The sequence below is a fragment of the Pagrus major genome, chromosome 22, assembly GCF_040436345.1.
Source record: "Pagrus major chromosome 22, Pma_NU_1.0".
In the NCBI taxonomy this organism is placed as follows: domain Eukaryota; kingdom Metazoa; phylum Chordata; class Actinopteri; order Spariformes; family Sparidae; genus Pagrus; species Pagrus major.
The window spans coordinates 3,012,447-3,029,896 of NC_133236.1; the positions used below are offsets into that span (position 1 = coordinate 3,012,447).

The following is a 17,450-nucleotide window of genomic DNA, read 5'->3' on the forward strand; positions in this document are numbered from 1 at the left end:
AGGAAGAGAAGGTTGTAAATTCATCTGAGACTGTTCGGAGGAATATTGTAGATGCGGAAAAGGAGTTTGTTGACTCGGATCAGACATCACAGGAGATGCTTGAACAGAACCATGCATTGCAGAAGAGAGAAGCTAAGTGGAAAGCATATGGATTTGATGCTTCAGCGTTGGGAATTGTAGACCCATGGGCAGGTAGAAATTTATGGTTTCAGCAGTTAACACACTCAGTGAGATCAATCAAGAAATTGAAGGGTCCATGTGTGTTGAAAGTACCATCACCAGGTACATGGCCTTCAATTTTGGAGGCGGTACCGGAACCATTAACTACTTCATGTCAATCTTCTCTACTGTCATGGCTCTTGTATCAACAGCAATCATCAGTGGATAAAGTGATGGCTTTATCAGTGAATCTTTTTAAGCCTAGATCTAATTGTTCTTGGTTAGCAGGATTACCGTATATGAAATTACTTGAACAACATGAAAATGTGATGACAGCGGTCCCTGATCCAATGGAAGTGAAAGCTGTGAGGGCAAAGTACTGTTTTTGCTCAAATGAGACTAATAAGGGGTCTGGAATGTTTATGGGAATATCAGAGTGTGATGGTTACATGATGGATTTAGGAAAGCGTGAGGATAAGGATGTGAATAAGTTGTATGAAGTGACTTTTCAAGTGTCAAAGCGTAAGCCGAGTAGAACTTTGATGGTAGAACATCAAGTTTTGCCTGGAAATGTGACTATAGGCAATTTCAGGGATATTTGGTGGATTTGTGGTGAAAATGCTTATTTATTTCTACCATACGGGTGGACAGGATGTTGCTATAAGGCAACACTGAAACTCCCATATGAGGTTTTTGCTGTCCAGAAGGGAGAAGCATCTGATGAGGTTCAATCTAATGTTACTTCTGGAAGTAGGAATAAAAGAGAATTAGCACAATTTCATAATCTGGAGTCCTACCATTGGAGAATAAGCATAGGAGAAAAGTGGGGAATAGGATTGTTTCCATGGTATGGAGTGACATTTTTGGCAGACCATATTGATAACATTACCTACACCTTACAGGGCTTTGCAAACAAAACTATAAGAGGTTTCGAAATGTTGTCAAATACCCAAAAGAGCCATAGATTGACATTGTTGAAACACGACATGGCTCTTGATTATATTTTGGCCAAACAAGGGGGCCTATGTGTTACTTTAAATTTAACAGGAGATGCCTGCTACACTTTGATTCCTGATAATTCAGATAACATAACTAATGTCATAGATGCACTGAAGCACATAAGAGATGCATTTGGTCCATCGGAAGGAGCAGGTTGGTCTGCAAATAGTTGGTTGCAAGAGAAATTAGGGCCAGTAGGAGCAGTGCTAGTACAAATTTTGATAGCAGTACTTCTATAGTTATGTGTGATGTTTTGTTTTTGCACGTTGCTGTTGACTTTTGCGAAGGCTATGATATTGAGATGGGTTGGTGTAGTGATGCCAGGAGATCAGGTTCAGATGCCATTATTGCAGAGGACTGATTCGGACGAGGATGAGGAAGTAATGATGGAAGGTGAACTGGTGGAGAAATATCCATTTTAACCACGTCTAACATACTTATAGTTTTAACATTTATTTTTAGTTTAGTTTAGTTGAGTTATCTAGTTACTTAGTGGGGTTACTGTAGTAATTGGTGTTAAAAGGGGGAACTAGCCAATGTAATTCATATGTTTACATGGAAATTATACCAATTATAGAATGTTGAATTGTATTTGATGATTTGAATTGCATATGTTATTTCCACAAAAGATACTGGTTGGTGTTTTCTTTTTCCCTTAGAACGACATTGGGGGAGGACTGCTATGAGGGCAGTTGATGATTCAAGGATCCCAAGCTGTTAAAGGGATTCAGAAAGTACAATAAGGACAATCAAAATGGATGAAAGACTCTGAACAAGGACATTGTGAAAATGTTCAGAGTAAATATGTCATCACCACTATGTTGGGAATCGACGCTGCTGAGGAACTACAAGCTGATAAGTTCCGGAGCTTAGAAGAATAAAGAATAAAAAAAAAAAAAAATGGGGCGGCTGTAGCTCAGTGGGTAGAGCAGGTGACCAGTGACCAGAAGGTCGCTGGTTCAAACCCCGGCTCCCCTGGGCGGAACTGAGCTACATACCGAAGTATCCTTGAGCAAGATACTGAACCCCAAAACTGCTCCTGGCGCGCAGTTGGCACCTTGTGTGGCAGCCTCTGCCGTCAGAGGGCCCTGCGATGAGCTGGCGACTCATCCAGGGATATACCCTGGCCTCCGCCCTATGTGAACTGGATTTGGCCCCAGTAACCCGCAACCCGCAATCCCCTGAAAGGGGCGATAAAGCGGCAACATCTCCGCGACCCTCACGGAAAAGCGGTAGAAAATGAACTGAACATGAACTGAAAAAAAAAAAAATGACAAATGAAAAATGAAATAACATATATATGTATTGCATGTATGAAATGTTATTTTTGCATGGTAATCTGTACAATTTATCATGTTTGATTCGATTCATTATGGGGCTAATATGTTGGGACCTCAATTTTTTCTTTCTTTTTCGGTCCTTAGGGACATTGGGGATAGGCAGGGACAGGTCCATTGGAAGGTACGATGGGTCGACCAGCCTAAAGGTGGACATTGTTTTGACTTTATTTGCTGAGGTTTCCATATGTATTTGCTTAATATTATATCATTATATATACTGAGTAAAATTCCTCTTTTAATTGGGTTGGAGTACTATATGTGGCCGCCTAGGCAGAGGGGCCGTGAAAGAATTTTCCTGTCTAGATTGTTTGAGGGATACTTCAGGAAAGATAGCTGCCAGACAGGTTTTTCGCTTTCACACTCCATTAAAATTCTTGTATCGTTAAGATCATGTTTGGAGGAATTATCATTTTTTGACACCATTGTACACGTTTGTTCATATTCTGTTTATCAGGACTCTGACTAGTCCCGAAGGGGGGAATATGAGGTGTCTGCTGTTAGATGCAGCATATTTATACAAATGGTATGTATTAGGAGGATATATTGGAATGTTAGTTGCTGTTTGGGCCTTCCTGACTTGGAAGTTATTTGGTTAGGGGTACCAGAATATTGACATGATGGTGCTGCTGTCAAGTTAATATATACCAGATTTTAGATCAGCAGAGGCATGGAGGCCCTGGGTCAGAGGTGGAGAGCAATATGTTAAGGCACCCTAAATGAGGGGCCTCTCCTATTTTTCTGTCCCTCTCTTAATATGAACCATATGTTATAAACAGGTTTTTGACCAAAACAAGCTCGGTATATAAGGAGCTGTCTGCATATTGTCGTCGGAGTTTCATTATTCAGCTGGAGACTCTCCAAGTAACGTGTTACTTGATTACGATACTGAACTTATTGTAATAAATTTGTTATACAACTAAGACAGTGTCGGCGGAGTTTTTCTTCAAACATCTTTGACTGCATCGCCACTGAAGATACGACACCTTTGCACAGCACACTGTGCAATCAGAGGAGTATTTTTGTTCCTATTAATGTGTTTCTGTTAATTTCTATATGCAGCACACGCACAATTGCTTGGTTAAGTTTGTTAATATTTTTATCTCAATTTGCGTTTAATTTATATCATCAACAGTGTTAGTTTATTCTTGCACTATTCTTTGTTAACTTTAATCTGCAATACATGCACTGTTGAACCCCTGTACAGATAAACTACCTTAGTTTGCACATACTAGAGCATGAGAGTTTATAGTTCTGGTGGCTAGAATATCACGTCATTGCTGTGTGTGTTTTTTATCCTTATGTTCTGTTCATACTCTGAAATTCCTCATTACATTTTCTTTTTTATACTCTTTTATTATGTTTGCATCTGTGTTTTGTATGTGTTGTATAAGCTACTGTATAATTTCCCTCAGGATCAATAAAGTATCTATCTATCAATCTGTCTATCTAGAAATTCAAAGAATACCTCATAAGGAATGTCCCAATTAAGTTTTGCCAGATTTGTTTTTGTCCGTCTGTCTCTCCGTTCGTCTGACTGACTTTCTGTCTGTCTGTGGACAGACTTTGTCAATGCGACACTGTAAGTGTGTATGCAGTCACAAAACTTTACATACTTGTAGTTGAGATAAAGGTGAAGACCGAGTCCAAAATCGTGTGTGGTAAAAGGAACGCGGTGAAAGCGATTGTCAGTGCCAGCTAAAGATAAGAAGCTGTTATTGTACCTCGATGTTTAGTAGGCCAACACTGCTCCAAAGTTTTTCTTTTATATTATCTAATTTTCACAATGTTGGTGCCATAGCGTAACTGTTCTGATGTTAATAACTAATATTTCCATGTATGGTATACTAATGGGTTAACCCCGGTAGAGCACCTACCTGTGAGTCAATTAATAACTCCTTGATTTCTGTTATGATGCAGGTGTCCTCCAGAAGTTTCCACTCTCCGGTTTGCTGACAGGTTGCAATCTTGCTCCCCTCTTGACCTTCATCACATCCTATGCTTGAAATGTCACCTGCTCGCCCAGTCCCATACTCAGCATCGTTGCACATAAAATCTTAGAGTTAAAAAAAAAATCAATGAGTGTTACACAATGAGATAGTAAACCAGAAAAAAAACTGTATAGTCACATTTCAAATGTTGTGCTTACCGTCTCTAAAAATGGTCATTAATGTTGTCAATGTATAGCCCTTTGGTTCATCTACCTGACATGTAAAACGTATTTGTTTTTGCTGTGGTCCGCTGCAACTTCCTAGCTGGTAATCATGCTTGATGCAGTAGGATTCTCTATCCTCAGTGACATCTGTGAACATTTAACAAGTTGTGAATAAGATAAACTGTTGACAGCTTTGACCAGTTTCTCAGCATGGTCAAATAGTCAAAGAGTTTTTTAACACTGATTTCATACGTACCTGATGATAAAACAGTTGTGTCTAGAAACCACTTGACTTTATAGGGGGCCTGCACACAACACTGAAGTTGTTCTTTTTGTCCCTCTTTGCATTTAACATTAACTTTACTCTGTAGTCGCACAATGGGAGCTTGTTTGATCGCATCTCTTTTTACAAGTCCATTTTGGAGGAAATTCATTACTCTGCCTCTCAGAGTACATTCATAAAGTCCTGTGATTAAGAGAAGTATTGATGAATGCATTGGTATACTCTATTAAACAGAAAATTGTCAATATGTCAACATTTCACAGCAGCTGTGACAAAATATTTGCACACAATATGTTGGCAATGTTTGTGATTGTTGGTGTGTGCAGTACATTTAATGTAAAATGCAGTAGCAGTTAGTATTATAGTCTTTTATTTATAGTATGGATTGGTGTTATCGTTAAATATTGGTTGGTAAATATCGATATATGGATACTGAATTTCAATTTTTTTTGTTCTATTTTCTGCAGTATCAATACATGCAGCAACAGAGAGTTGGCACACAAACACACATTACTTTTAGGGGCCGAAGTGCAATATTTAATGTTTACTATTTTCCTGCTGTTCTAGGCTACAAGCCAACAAGCTGTTTCTCATTCTCATGTGATGACCTTGTTGTATTTTTTCTTTTGATTAAAATCAAATATGCCCTCAATGGCACTTTTCCCCCCTGATATCGAAAATGTTATTGAATATCAATCATTTTATGGTATTGTTTCCTAGATGCAAATTTCAGTATTGTGACAACAGTAGTATGCATATGACAGCAATAATACTACAATAAATCTCATAATTAAAATGAGTTATACATGGAAAACTACTTCATTATGCAAATTGAATGAATACATCTTAAGTCAAGAAATTCAGCTAGCTTTGACTTACCAATATCAGCAAGAATGACGTTGTTAACTTTAAGCATGGACTTTTTGCCAGAAGTTGTTATTTCCATCCGTGTGCTGTCTTCAATTTCCCGCCCTCTAAATTTCCACTCAGAATCAGAGATTCGTCCCACATCAATGTTTATTGGAGGGCCACACGTTAGTGTCATGGTGTTACCAGTGTAAGTTAGGTCTGGATAGCTGATTGAAGTTGGACCTTTGGAGAAATTAAAATAGATCTGTAAGGAATCCCATCAAGTTAAACAAAAAAAATAAAAAAACTACTGAGTTTTAGAACTTACTGTTGTAAAATGCAGTAACCGAGCCAAGGACAGGGGCAATGGGCCTCATTGCTTCTGGGACTTTTTCATTTGCATCAGCTATTTCATCTGAAATAACTTGTGTTGTCTGAACAATATATTCTGTAATTATACTTCCTTCTCTGTAAGAAGAAAGACAAGCTACAGTGGTAATGTTGAACGTATACAGATTCCAGCCTCCAAATGCTTTCAATGTCAGAATTCCCATACCTGAATGCCTTCACAGAGACATCTTTAAACCCTGTGATTCTCTTATACTGCTCATCCAACTGTGGAGAAGTTTAATAATATAAACATTAGAACACCAAGACCTGGAAATACAAGACAGAACTGGAGATTGTGTTACCAATGCACTTACCACTGAATTAATCCTTGATTCAAGCTCCTTGTATGTAGAACTTTCTGCATCATTTAATTCTGCTGTGTATTCCTTGTCTAATCTGACCAACATTTCCACATCAAATCCTGCATTAAAGAAAAAAAAGTATGTAAAGCACTTGATTAAAAAAAACTTTTTTGCAAGGTAAAGAAAAGAAGACAAAATGCCAGACAAAAGGTAGACAGGACACCATATAATACACAAGAGGAGACAAGTGTAAGTTAATGTTTATGGAGGCCTTTCTTCTAATATCTTTGTTTCAAGGCTCCCTTTAGTACTTACTTGCATTGCCAGTGCAGATCAATAGTACTTAAAACCATCCCATCACTCTTAAAACTGCTCATAACCTTTGAAACAATGTTGTTATGATAGCTCTGAGATATTAAGTGGCTGGTGGAATTGAAATAGGCAGACCAATATTCAAGCAATGTTTAAGACAATTTATGCTCCCCCTTTTAATCTTGTTGCATTGAGTCTCAAATAAGTAGTTAATGTGTAGAAACAAGGTCGCAGATTATGACACATGCACACATGCATTATTTCCTGTCCCTATTATTAATTAATTACTATCTGTCAAAATTTTGAGATTCCGCATCATTACCCATTAGCTCATATTAGGAAAGGAGCCAGAAAAACATTCAGAGAGCCAAAATGTCAAGGAAGATGAAATTTCAGAAGCTTGCAAGATAAAAAATGTGGCTCTGTAAGAATACACTTATACATTAAGACATTTACAAGAAGTTTGTATAATTAAAAAGTATTCATAAAACAAGTAAACATGCTGTCCTCACAATTTATGTAGGTGCCTCTTGGCTAAGTGGGTGTAATTACTTGTTTTACTTGTTGTTTACAACTGTTTTTTACTTTTACTTTTTACTTTAAGCCGGGCAGTGTCATTTTGACAAGTTATTATAAAAATTTGATAAAAGGTCATCCATAGTATAAGTTAACTGTACTTTCTGATAGATAAAAGGATAATCCATGGTGCCTCCTTACCCCCTTTTTTGAAAAAACAATACCTGTAACAGTTGTAGAAGTAGTCCCGGACATTGAAAGGGTACTGGTAGCAGTTGTGTTGGTAGTGGCGATGGAGATAGTGGGAGTAACTCTGGTAGTGGTAATAGCCTTTGTTGTTTCAGTGAGGTCTGTGGTTGGAGCAAGGGTAGGCGTAGCCTTTGGCATTGTGGAGCTAACTGTGGTATTTTGGCTGGTCACACTAGTAGCTGAAAATGCAACAGTTTAAAAGCTGAAAATGATTACTTGAAATTTCCTTAAATATCAAGTTCAGATAATTTATAGTTGCTCAATAATTTGTGACTACTACCAAGTCACAGAAGTGGGTTTTGTTAATGCATATATATTTCACATGACCTTAATTTTAAAAAACCCTGACTGCCTGAGCCAGCTATCCGCGTAATTGTGAGTCTCCCCCTGCACCATCTGTGGAGCCAGCGCTCGAGCTCACCACCTCTACCTGCCAGAGATTCCTCTTGTGGTCAATAAATTCACCTTTCAAACCATATATACTGCTTAGAGTAAAAAACAAAATGATTTAAGTACAGATGAATTACTGTCAATTTTCAATACATTTTTATAATGTGGCAATTATTTTTGGTATTCACTTGTAAAAATTGTCTTGTGTTGTGGCAACTGTTTTAATGGCATAATACTTTCAAGTTAGGAAAAATGACTTTATAGTTTCAAACCAATAATGTGTGTGAAGAGTGTGGCCTTGTGCTCTGAAGTGTTGTAGCATGAGGTGTGAGAGTTTGCAGACTGAATTTTATCATTGTGTGGTATTGCTCACAATACATAACATAAATATATCATTCAAGCCTAAATCATATGGTACAATATAGGGTTTTCAATACATTTGAGTATACAATAAAACAACAACTGCCTAGTTTGAAAATGAAAAACACTGCAAAAATTATTTCTCAAAACTGACTTGTTACAGTTACAACAGTTGTTGTTAGGGTTAGGGTTAGTGAAAGTGAACAACAGACAATATTTTAAAATAAATAATGTTGACCAGGGAAGTGTTACTCCATCCCTTAAATATAAAAACTCACTGGTAACAGTTGTTGTTGAAGTTAAGGCTGGTGAAGGGTTTTGATGTGTTGTAGCCACAGGAGTTGAATCTGCAAGAACAATCTTACTGTCATGATCCTGGTTGTGATTCTGTTATTTCTTGTTTTATTTGTATAAATGTACCCTCATGTGTCTGGTTTTGCTTTTCATTTCCTGCCCTTTTTCTGTGTCCACCTGTGTCTCATCTGTAATCAGCCCTAGTGTGTGTATATAGACTGTGTGGTCCCTCTTGTCTTTGTCAGTTCATCCTGTGTTCACCTGTGATTCCCCTGTGTTTCACCCAAGCCTGTTCCAGTGTTTTCCAGTGTTCTTCAGTATCTCCCTGTGTCTCCCCATGGTATGTTCCTGTTTTTTTGTCCCCTTTGTTTTTACTGAACTGTACTTTGTTCTTCTAGTTTGTACTTTGTTAAGCCTTTTGTGTTGCTACTTTGTTTTTTGGTGTTTGCACTTCTTGGTTTTTGTTGGATTCTTGGTATTCTTGTTTTTTGGACAATTTTTTTGTTAATAAAGCTCACCTTTTGTTCTCTATGTTCTCATTGGTGTTTTGCATTTGGGTTCAACTTAACAACCACCTCCTAACCATTACAGTAACAACCATAAATATGTTGCTACTACTACAAACCAAAATGATTCAAGCCAAATCAGTCCCTATATGGCCTAATTACATATGGCCAAACTATGTTTCTATTTTATTAATTTATTTACTAGGTTCTTGGATCTATTTTTAATGGTTCATCTGTACTGTTTATCTACCTGCTAGCCTTCTTGAGCTATAGGCATCTCGGAATTTCACTATGTGATGTTATTTGAACCATCATCTTCGAGGAAGAAATGTGGTTGGAAAAAAATCTTGAATGATCGTGATCGGAGATCACTTAAAGGTTTGGTGAAATAAAATGGTAAAAAATCAACAGTAGAACTCACGGCTATGTTCAATAGTGAAAGTAAGAGCATTTCCACACGCACAATGTGAAGAGAACTCAAGGGTTTGGGACTAAACAGCTGTGTAGCCTTAAGAAAACCATTTATCAGTGAGGCTAGTCAGAAAAAAGGCTACAGTTTGCTAGGGGGCATAAAGATTGGACTCTGGAGTAATGGAAAAGGGTCATGTGGTCTGATGAGTCCAAATTTACCCTGTTCCAGAGTGATGGGTGCATCAGGGTAAGAAGAGAGGCAGATGAAGTGATGCATCCACCATGCCTAGTGCCCAATGTACAAGCCTGTGGTGGCAATGTTATGATCTGGGGTTGATTCATTTGGTTAGGTTCAGGTTCAGCAATGTTGACTACTTGAATACACTGAATGAGCAGGTTTTTCCATCAATGGATTTTTTTCCCCCTGATGGCACAGGCATATCCATCATTTTCACACATGGATTGGCCACCACAGAGTCCAGACCTTAACCTCATTGAGAATCTTTGGGATGTGCTGGAGAAGACTTTATGCAGCAGCCTGACTCTCCCATCATCAATACAAGATGTTGGTGAAAAATGGATGCAACTCTGTAACAAGTCCAAATCAAGTCTCAAGGCTCTTATAGTTGTAATGAGCGTTCTATCATCTGCTGCATGCAATCCGGTCTGCTTAGACCTGCATAGTTATATCTAAGGAATTCAAAGCATGTACTGTATTATCATTGCTCCTTTTATCTATTAGCATAGAGTATTATCAGCACTCCAAACATCACTTCATACTGGTTAGATGTAATAACATCGATTAGATCAACTATTAACTTACAGCTTGACCTTAGTTTCAGCATATATATCTAGGAAACATACCAATCGGAGTGAATAAACAAGACAGATATCTATTACAAATATTACTAGCAAGTAGCAAAAAAGCAATAACCAGGAAATGGCTGAGCACTGAGTGTCCGACTATCCTGGACTGGATAGAAATAGTAAAAGAAATTCACAATATGGAAAGATTAACATTTTCCCAGAGATATGATACAGAGAAGGGCAACAGATATTGGAAGAAATTGAGATGTTACTTGGAAGCAAGTTGACTGTATTGTAATGTAATTTGCTCTGGTTGGACTTCTCGCTGGGACTTTTAAAATGGACCTGCTGAATATACAGAGGAACGCTTCCCCCTGAGCGAGGGTACCTCGAAGGACAGCTATTGACATGATCAATTACATTGTCACACTTGTTATCATGTGCTGCAATGCTCACACCTGTTGATGTTGAATCATAACACATTTTGTAATTCTATTTGTTAAACTTAGAAGAAACCATTTGAAAAGTTAAAAAGAAAAAAAGTTAAATTAGATAGTAAAAGAATTTAAAAGATAAATTATAGTTTTTAAACATATCTTAATCAGGCAAAGGTTTGCTCTCCCTTCATTCTAAAAGCCTACTGGTAAATTCATATTATGGTACATATAGTAGTAGTTAGTGTTTTAGTGTTTAGATGTGTTGTAGCAATAGGTGTTTATTCCTAAAAGACCATTGTATGACCAAGAGGAAAACTGATTTAGGCTCTGATCTTTTTTTCTTTTGCAAATCTTTATACTGTAACAATTATCCTTAGGAACTTACTTGTTACGCTTGTTGTTGGTGCTGTTGGACTTGTGTTCATATCTGTTGTCGCAACTGTGGTTGAATCTGGAGAAAAAATACAATTCTGTATGTTAAACTGAAAGTCTTTTGTATGACTAATAAGGATAACTAGGGAGAATTTATAAGGAAGAAGAATTATTTCAAGGCACTTGCTTGTTTCAATTGCTGTTGGTGTTGCAGCTGTAGTAGTGGTCATATCTGTGGTAGCAATAGCTGTTGAATCTAAAAAAGAACATTTTACAATATTTCAGCTGACAGTAGAAAAACAACTGTATAGTTTTACTTTATTGTATTGCACAAATACACCTGTATTCCAGTGTTTTAAAAGTTACCTGAAAAATCCTAATGGAGTACGAGTAAAGATATTGTGTTAAAATATTACTTTGTGAAAAGTGAAAGTCACCCATATCAATAGTACATGAGTAAAAGTCTTAATGCGTCTGATCTTAAATGTACTAAATAACCTAAAATAACTTTCTGGCAATAAATCTACTTAAGTATTAAAAGTACAAGTAAATTATACATATATTTAAATGTATGAACAAAATGTATTTTGTTGGTCAATCAATATCTGATCTGATATTCAGCATTTTTCTGAATCAGTGTTTATTTGAATCAGTTTGCCAATAAATTAATTTAAAAATGCTTTGCTTTTTCTCTGATGCAGCATGCAATTTGCAAAGTATACTGAAATTGTCAAACAAATGCTCACCAGGAAAATGTCACCCCATACATTATATCTAAAGCCACTGGTAAATGCAATTGTTCGTGAAATTGAGGGTTTTGGAGTGTTCGAATGTGTTGTAGTAGAAGAAATTCAATCTGCAAATGTCATTTTACAACTTTATGTGGCTGGCAATGAAAATCTAATTAATCAAGTCTGAATTTCTTAATAAAAAAGTTTGACTACATATTTACCGGACTAGTGTCACATAACTCCTACTTAATAGATTAATTTGACAATGACAATGACAAGCGAAGGCATTGAAACAATACTTGGTATGGCAATTGTAGGTGTTGTGGTGTTTAGATGTGTATTAACAATACTGTAGTTGATGAGTCAGCAACTATTATATCAGCATATATTATTTCAGACAATAAAATACTAAATTAATCAAGTCCAGATCAATTGAGCACTTGTTGTTACAGTGTAAAGTGAAATCTCACAAGTCAGTTAAGACATTAACTACCTTATCACAACAAGGAAGAGTAATGTAAGAAATACTTCGAAGCACTTACTTGTTGTTGGTGATGTGGGTGTAGTAGCATTCACATTTGTTGTGGCAATAGATGTTGAATCTGAAATGAAAATGTTACAGTTACTATGGCTGACAATAAAAACAAAATAATTCATGCTCAGATCACCTATTTGGTAGTTTTACAAAATTTTATTGAAATTATCATAATTACACAATGTTTTGTTATGACAAGGAAGGCCAGTCTAATAATCCATTGTGTAACTGTGGAGGTTATTCTATTTGAATTTGTTGTAGTAATAGACAGCAATCTGCAGAAGGTTTTACAATCATATAATTTTTTTTTTAATTTTTTTTTTTAATAATTCATGTTCATATGTGTTGATTAAAATAAATAAAAATGAATGATGATGATGGTGATTAATTGATTTTTCATTATGTAATTGCGTGTTGTAGTGTTCATATGTGTCATAGCATTTATAGGTAGTCAGTGATTTTATGATCATTTATTATTGAAGCCAAACAAAATAAGAATATTTTCTGAATTATGCAATTCTTTTTTATAAAGCAATTATTTTACAGAACTTACTTGCTACAGTTGTTGGTGTTGTGGTGACTGTTGTTGTGTTCACATCTGTTATAGAATCTGTTGTTGAGTCTGAAAAGACATTTTTTACAGTCATGCATTTTAATAAAAAAAAATAAAAAAATCCTACATGTGAAGATGAATTGATGAAATTTTCGAAAAATATTAACCAGGTTATCCCTTCAATCATTCTAAAACCAACTGATAAAAAGGTATTTTGGTGAATTTGTGAGTGTTGTAAAGTACAGATATGTTTTAGCAACAGGCACCTTTAAAAACAATGAATTAATCCTTACAAAAGTCTTAACTTAAAAAGCAACTTTATAAGAATAAGAATAACTAAGTAAGAGTAACATAACAATATTTCCAAGCATTTACTTGTTACAAGTGTTGATAGTGCAGGTGTTGTAGTGTTCATTGTTGTTGAAGCAACAGATGTTGAATCTGAAAAAAAAAAATGCTTAGAAGTACAGATTTATACTAAAGTTATAAAACCAGTGTAGAAATACTTTCAGTATAGTCTTCCATTTAAAAACTTGCCTTTGTAAACAGTAGCATAAAAATATCCACTCAAGCACCAAAAATGAAAGTATTCATGAGGCCAATTTTACCATTACATTACATTGTTGGATTATAATCATTGCAGCTTGTAAAGGCAGGTCTAATTCTAATGACTTTATATACTACAATGTACATGAATTGCCTCTTAGGGATAAATAAATCATATTATTATACACCGTACTTATTTTATTATTTGGTTTTGTATTATAAATGTGACTGTGCAATAATATAAAATAAGTTATCAAATAAATGTAGTAAGTTAAGTCCTTAAGTCAAAAGTAAAGTTGCCTATGAAATGTTGAGTAGAAAATGCAAATACCCTTAACGATTGTTATAATGAGGAAGAGCACTAACTATTCTTGGTGTAGTAGTTTTCATATTCATTATAGATTTTTCTATTATTATTATTATTTATACCTTTATGCTGACAATGAATCATATACAGTAAGCTTAGTTGACTGATGTTTCTACTTCATTTATATATTGTAGCTATTATTTTATGAACACTTACTTGTCACAGCAGTTGGTGTTATAGCTGTTGTACTGTTCAAATCTGTTGTAGCAGCAGGTGTCGAATCTGGAAAAAAATGACAATAATCCATAATTATCTTAAAGAACAAACACACCTTGAACTAAAGATAAATAACTGTATTGTTTCAATCAAATATTAACCGGGAGTGCTACCTATCCCTTATATCTGCCACCTTACAGTTTACCTACAGTTGTTTATGTAATTGTAGATGTGGCACTGTTAAGGTTTGAAAAAGCAATAGGAGTTGAGTCTACAAATTAAACCAAAGGCTTATCATACATCAAACAATTATTTTGGGAAGCTCAGTCAGTAGTGCATATGTCCCAGACGCCTGTCCTTGCTGCAGCGGTCCAGGGTTCAAGTCTGACCTTTGCTGCATGTCAATTCCCCCTCTCTCTCAAGCCATTCCCTATCACTTCTCTGAACTGTCCTGTCAATAAAGTCAATAAAATACTTTTAAAAAAAATTAAAAAAAATATTTATAGTACTGACTTGTTACAGTATCTGCTGTTGTTGTGTTCACATCTGTTGTATCAACAGGTGTCGAATCTGAAAAAAAAAATGTTTGCAGTTGTAGTTAATTAGCAACTTAATTCCTGAAACTATTGTTAATTCATGTACAGATTTGTTTTAGCAAAGGGTGTTGAGTCTGCAAAGTTTCAATTCAGACATTATTTGACATTAAATGATAATCTGTTATTACCTTTACTATATGTGTTATGATACAACTGCATAACATTTACTCTAACGTCAACAGGTGACCTTAATTTAAAGCACTGACTGCCTACTTTCAATAATAAAGTTGTGTAACAGTTTATCAGCACTTACTTGTTACAAAAGCTGTTGTTGTCTCCAATGTTGTACTGTTCACTTGTGTTGTAGCAATATGTGTTGAATCTGAAAATAACATTTTTAAATGATTGAATATTCATTATATTATATCGATATAAAAATGTTATTATATATTATATTATATTATATTATATATTCTATTAAATATTCAAGATTCAAGATTTCTCACTTAATATTCTTTTAAATATGCCCATCCCTTAATTCTCAAAAACTTACTGGTCAGGGCAGTCGTTGGTATCGCTGTGGGTGTAGTGATGTTGAGTGTTGAATCTAGAATGATAATATATACTTGATTTATTTAGCATGTGTGATGGCCTTAGGCCAGTATCTGTGTTGTCCTGTTTCCCTCTTTCTTGCCTGTGCTCCTCTTTTGACAGATTATTCCTGGTGGTCTGGTCCCAACCTCGTTGAGGGATTGGTATCACCTGTTTACAGCCTTTATAAATTGGGTGATTCCAGTTCTAGTTCATGTTACATAGTTTAGGTTAACACCCACAGTTTCATTGCGTCCAACACACACCTTTCACTACTAACTTTACACCTCATAGTTTGCTTCTGTTGAGTTATCTATAATAAATGATTTGCTTACTTAAGTGGTTACTGTGTGGACCTCCCTTCTTTGTTGTGCTCCTGTCTGACGCGGGCATAACAAGTGGGGGCTCGTCTAATTTTGAACCGGAAACCAATCTTTTGAGTGCGTTTGAGTGGTGTAATTGTGGTGGGAGGCCCACAGTGACAGTTTTACTGGTGTTGAGCAGGTAGGGGTTGAGACAGTGTTTAGCTTCTATGGTGTTATGTTGCATATAAGCTGTGTATCCAAGAAGAATGGTGAGTGTCAGTTATGTAGTATACGGCTGTGGGGATGATTATAGCTGTGCCATTTGTGCTGTCTGGCTGGAGCATTCATTGTGTCCCCCAGACAGGCAGTAGCAGCAGTCATCTCACAAGGAGAGGTTGCTGATTTTTTTGTTTTCAGGGCTGTTTGTTATTTTTGTGTGTTGTCCGTGTGGCTAGCAGCATTTGGCTCGGGAGCACCCCAAAGTATTGGTTGGGGCAGTTTGTCTCCCCCAATACAGACGGTTTGTAGGTGCATAAATACCCACCGCCAGTATTCACATGAACACTAGGGAGCAGTTAGTCAGTTTGGTCTAGGCAGTTAGGAGGGGGCACTCCATAATCACTCAATCTCCCTGTGGTTGTGACTGCCTTATTTTGTTCCTTTGGTTGTACTTAACGTATTTTACTCTGGCTGTGTAGTCAATTGGACAGTTTTGAACATGGATATGGATCATAGTAATACTTTGGTCTCCGAGTTTCAAAAAGACCATCTCGTAGTACTTTCACTCAGTTTAAAAAGGCAAATTTGACAACATATTTGGGATGGTCAAAAATGGAAAAGGTGCCAAGGAAGGCTGAGCTAAGGGGCATTGTGGAGGGGCTAGTTATTTCTGCCAAGATTTTGGAGGTTGTTCAGACTCCAATGGCTCAAAGAGGTTCAGAGTTTTTTGGTGGGATGTTATCATTTGAACAGTATATTCTGCTAGAGCAGGAAAAAGCATAAATAGAGAAGGAGAGATTACAGTTTCAGTTGGAGCGTGTGAGATTGAGGGTTGAGGTAGCATTGGAAAGGGAGAGACTGGGTATAGGAGCGGAGGAGGTCAGACAGGTATTGGGGGGCAAGGGAATGGAGAGATTTATAGGTCAGGAGGAGAATTTTGTAAGTGATGCGTGATTTGACTGGGAGCCAGTGAAGGTGGATGAGAGTGAGGGTGATGTGTTGCCAGGGCTTGGTGCGGGTGAGGACCCTGGCAGCGGAGTTCTGCACATACTGGAGCCTGTCCAGGGTTTTGGAAGGGAGCCCAGACAGGACTCCATCACAGTAGTCCAGGCGGGAGGTGATGAAGGCATGGATGAGGGTCTCTGCCACAGGTTCTGAGACGGAGGGCCGGAGTCTGGAGATGTAATAAAGGTGATAAAATGCTGATTTGGTGATGGATTTTATGTGTGCTTGAAAGGATAGGATGCTTGAATGGAATCGAGGATGACACCCAGGTTGTGGACTTCCATGGATGGGGAGATAGAGCAGCTGTCCACGTCCAGGAGAAGATCTCCAACCTTCTGGAGCAGTGCCTTGGAGGCCACAACCATGAGCTCTGTTTTATTGGTGTTTGAGTTGATTTGATGTCATCCAGAGTTTTATATCATGCAGGCAGATGGTGAGTGACTGTGGGGGTAGCTGGGTGGATGGTTTGGTTTAGAGATATAATTGAGTGTCATCAGCATAGGAATGAAAGTTGAGACCATGTTTGCGAACTATCTGACCAAGGGGGAGCATGTAGATGGTGAAGAGGAGGGGTCCAAGCACAGAGCCTTGAGGCACGCCTTGGTTAACTGGAGCTGGGGTGGAACTGGAGTCTCCAATGGTGACAAACTGTTTTCTGTTTGTTAGATAAGACTGGAACCAAGAGAGTGCTGGCCAAGGTAGTCAGATAGGCGGGTGAGGAGGATGGTGTTGGAGATTGTGTCGAAGGCTGCAGAGAGGTCCAGGAGGATCAGAAAAC

At 37.0% G+C, this 17,450-nt stretch overlaps 1 protein-coding gene across 1 annotated transcript in view; it reads right to left on the bottom strand.

The window, feature by feature from the left end:
• LOC141018397 (adhesion G-protein coupled receptor F1-like) overlaps nt 1-17,037 on the bottom strand; it is a 41,054-nt gene extending 24,017 nt beyond the window's left edge. The window contains exons 1-2 of the mRNA XM_073493356.1: nt 16,938-17,037; nt 16,628-16,821 (exon numbers count right to left, since the gene is read on the bottom strand). Of these exons, the coding sequence (XP_073349457.1) occupies nt 16,628-16,821; nt 16,938-17,037 (294 nt within the window). The remainder of the gene's footprint in view (nt 1-16,627; nt 16,822-16,937) is intronic.
• Between the last annotated feature and the right edge of the window lie 413 nt (nt 17,038-17,450).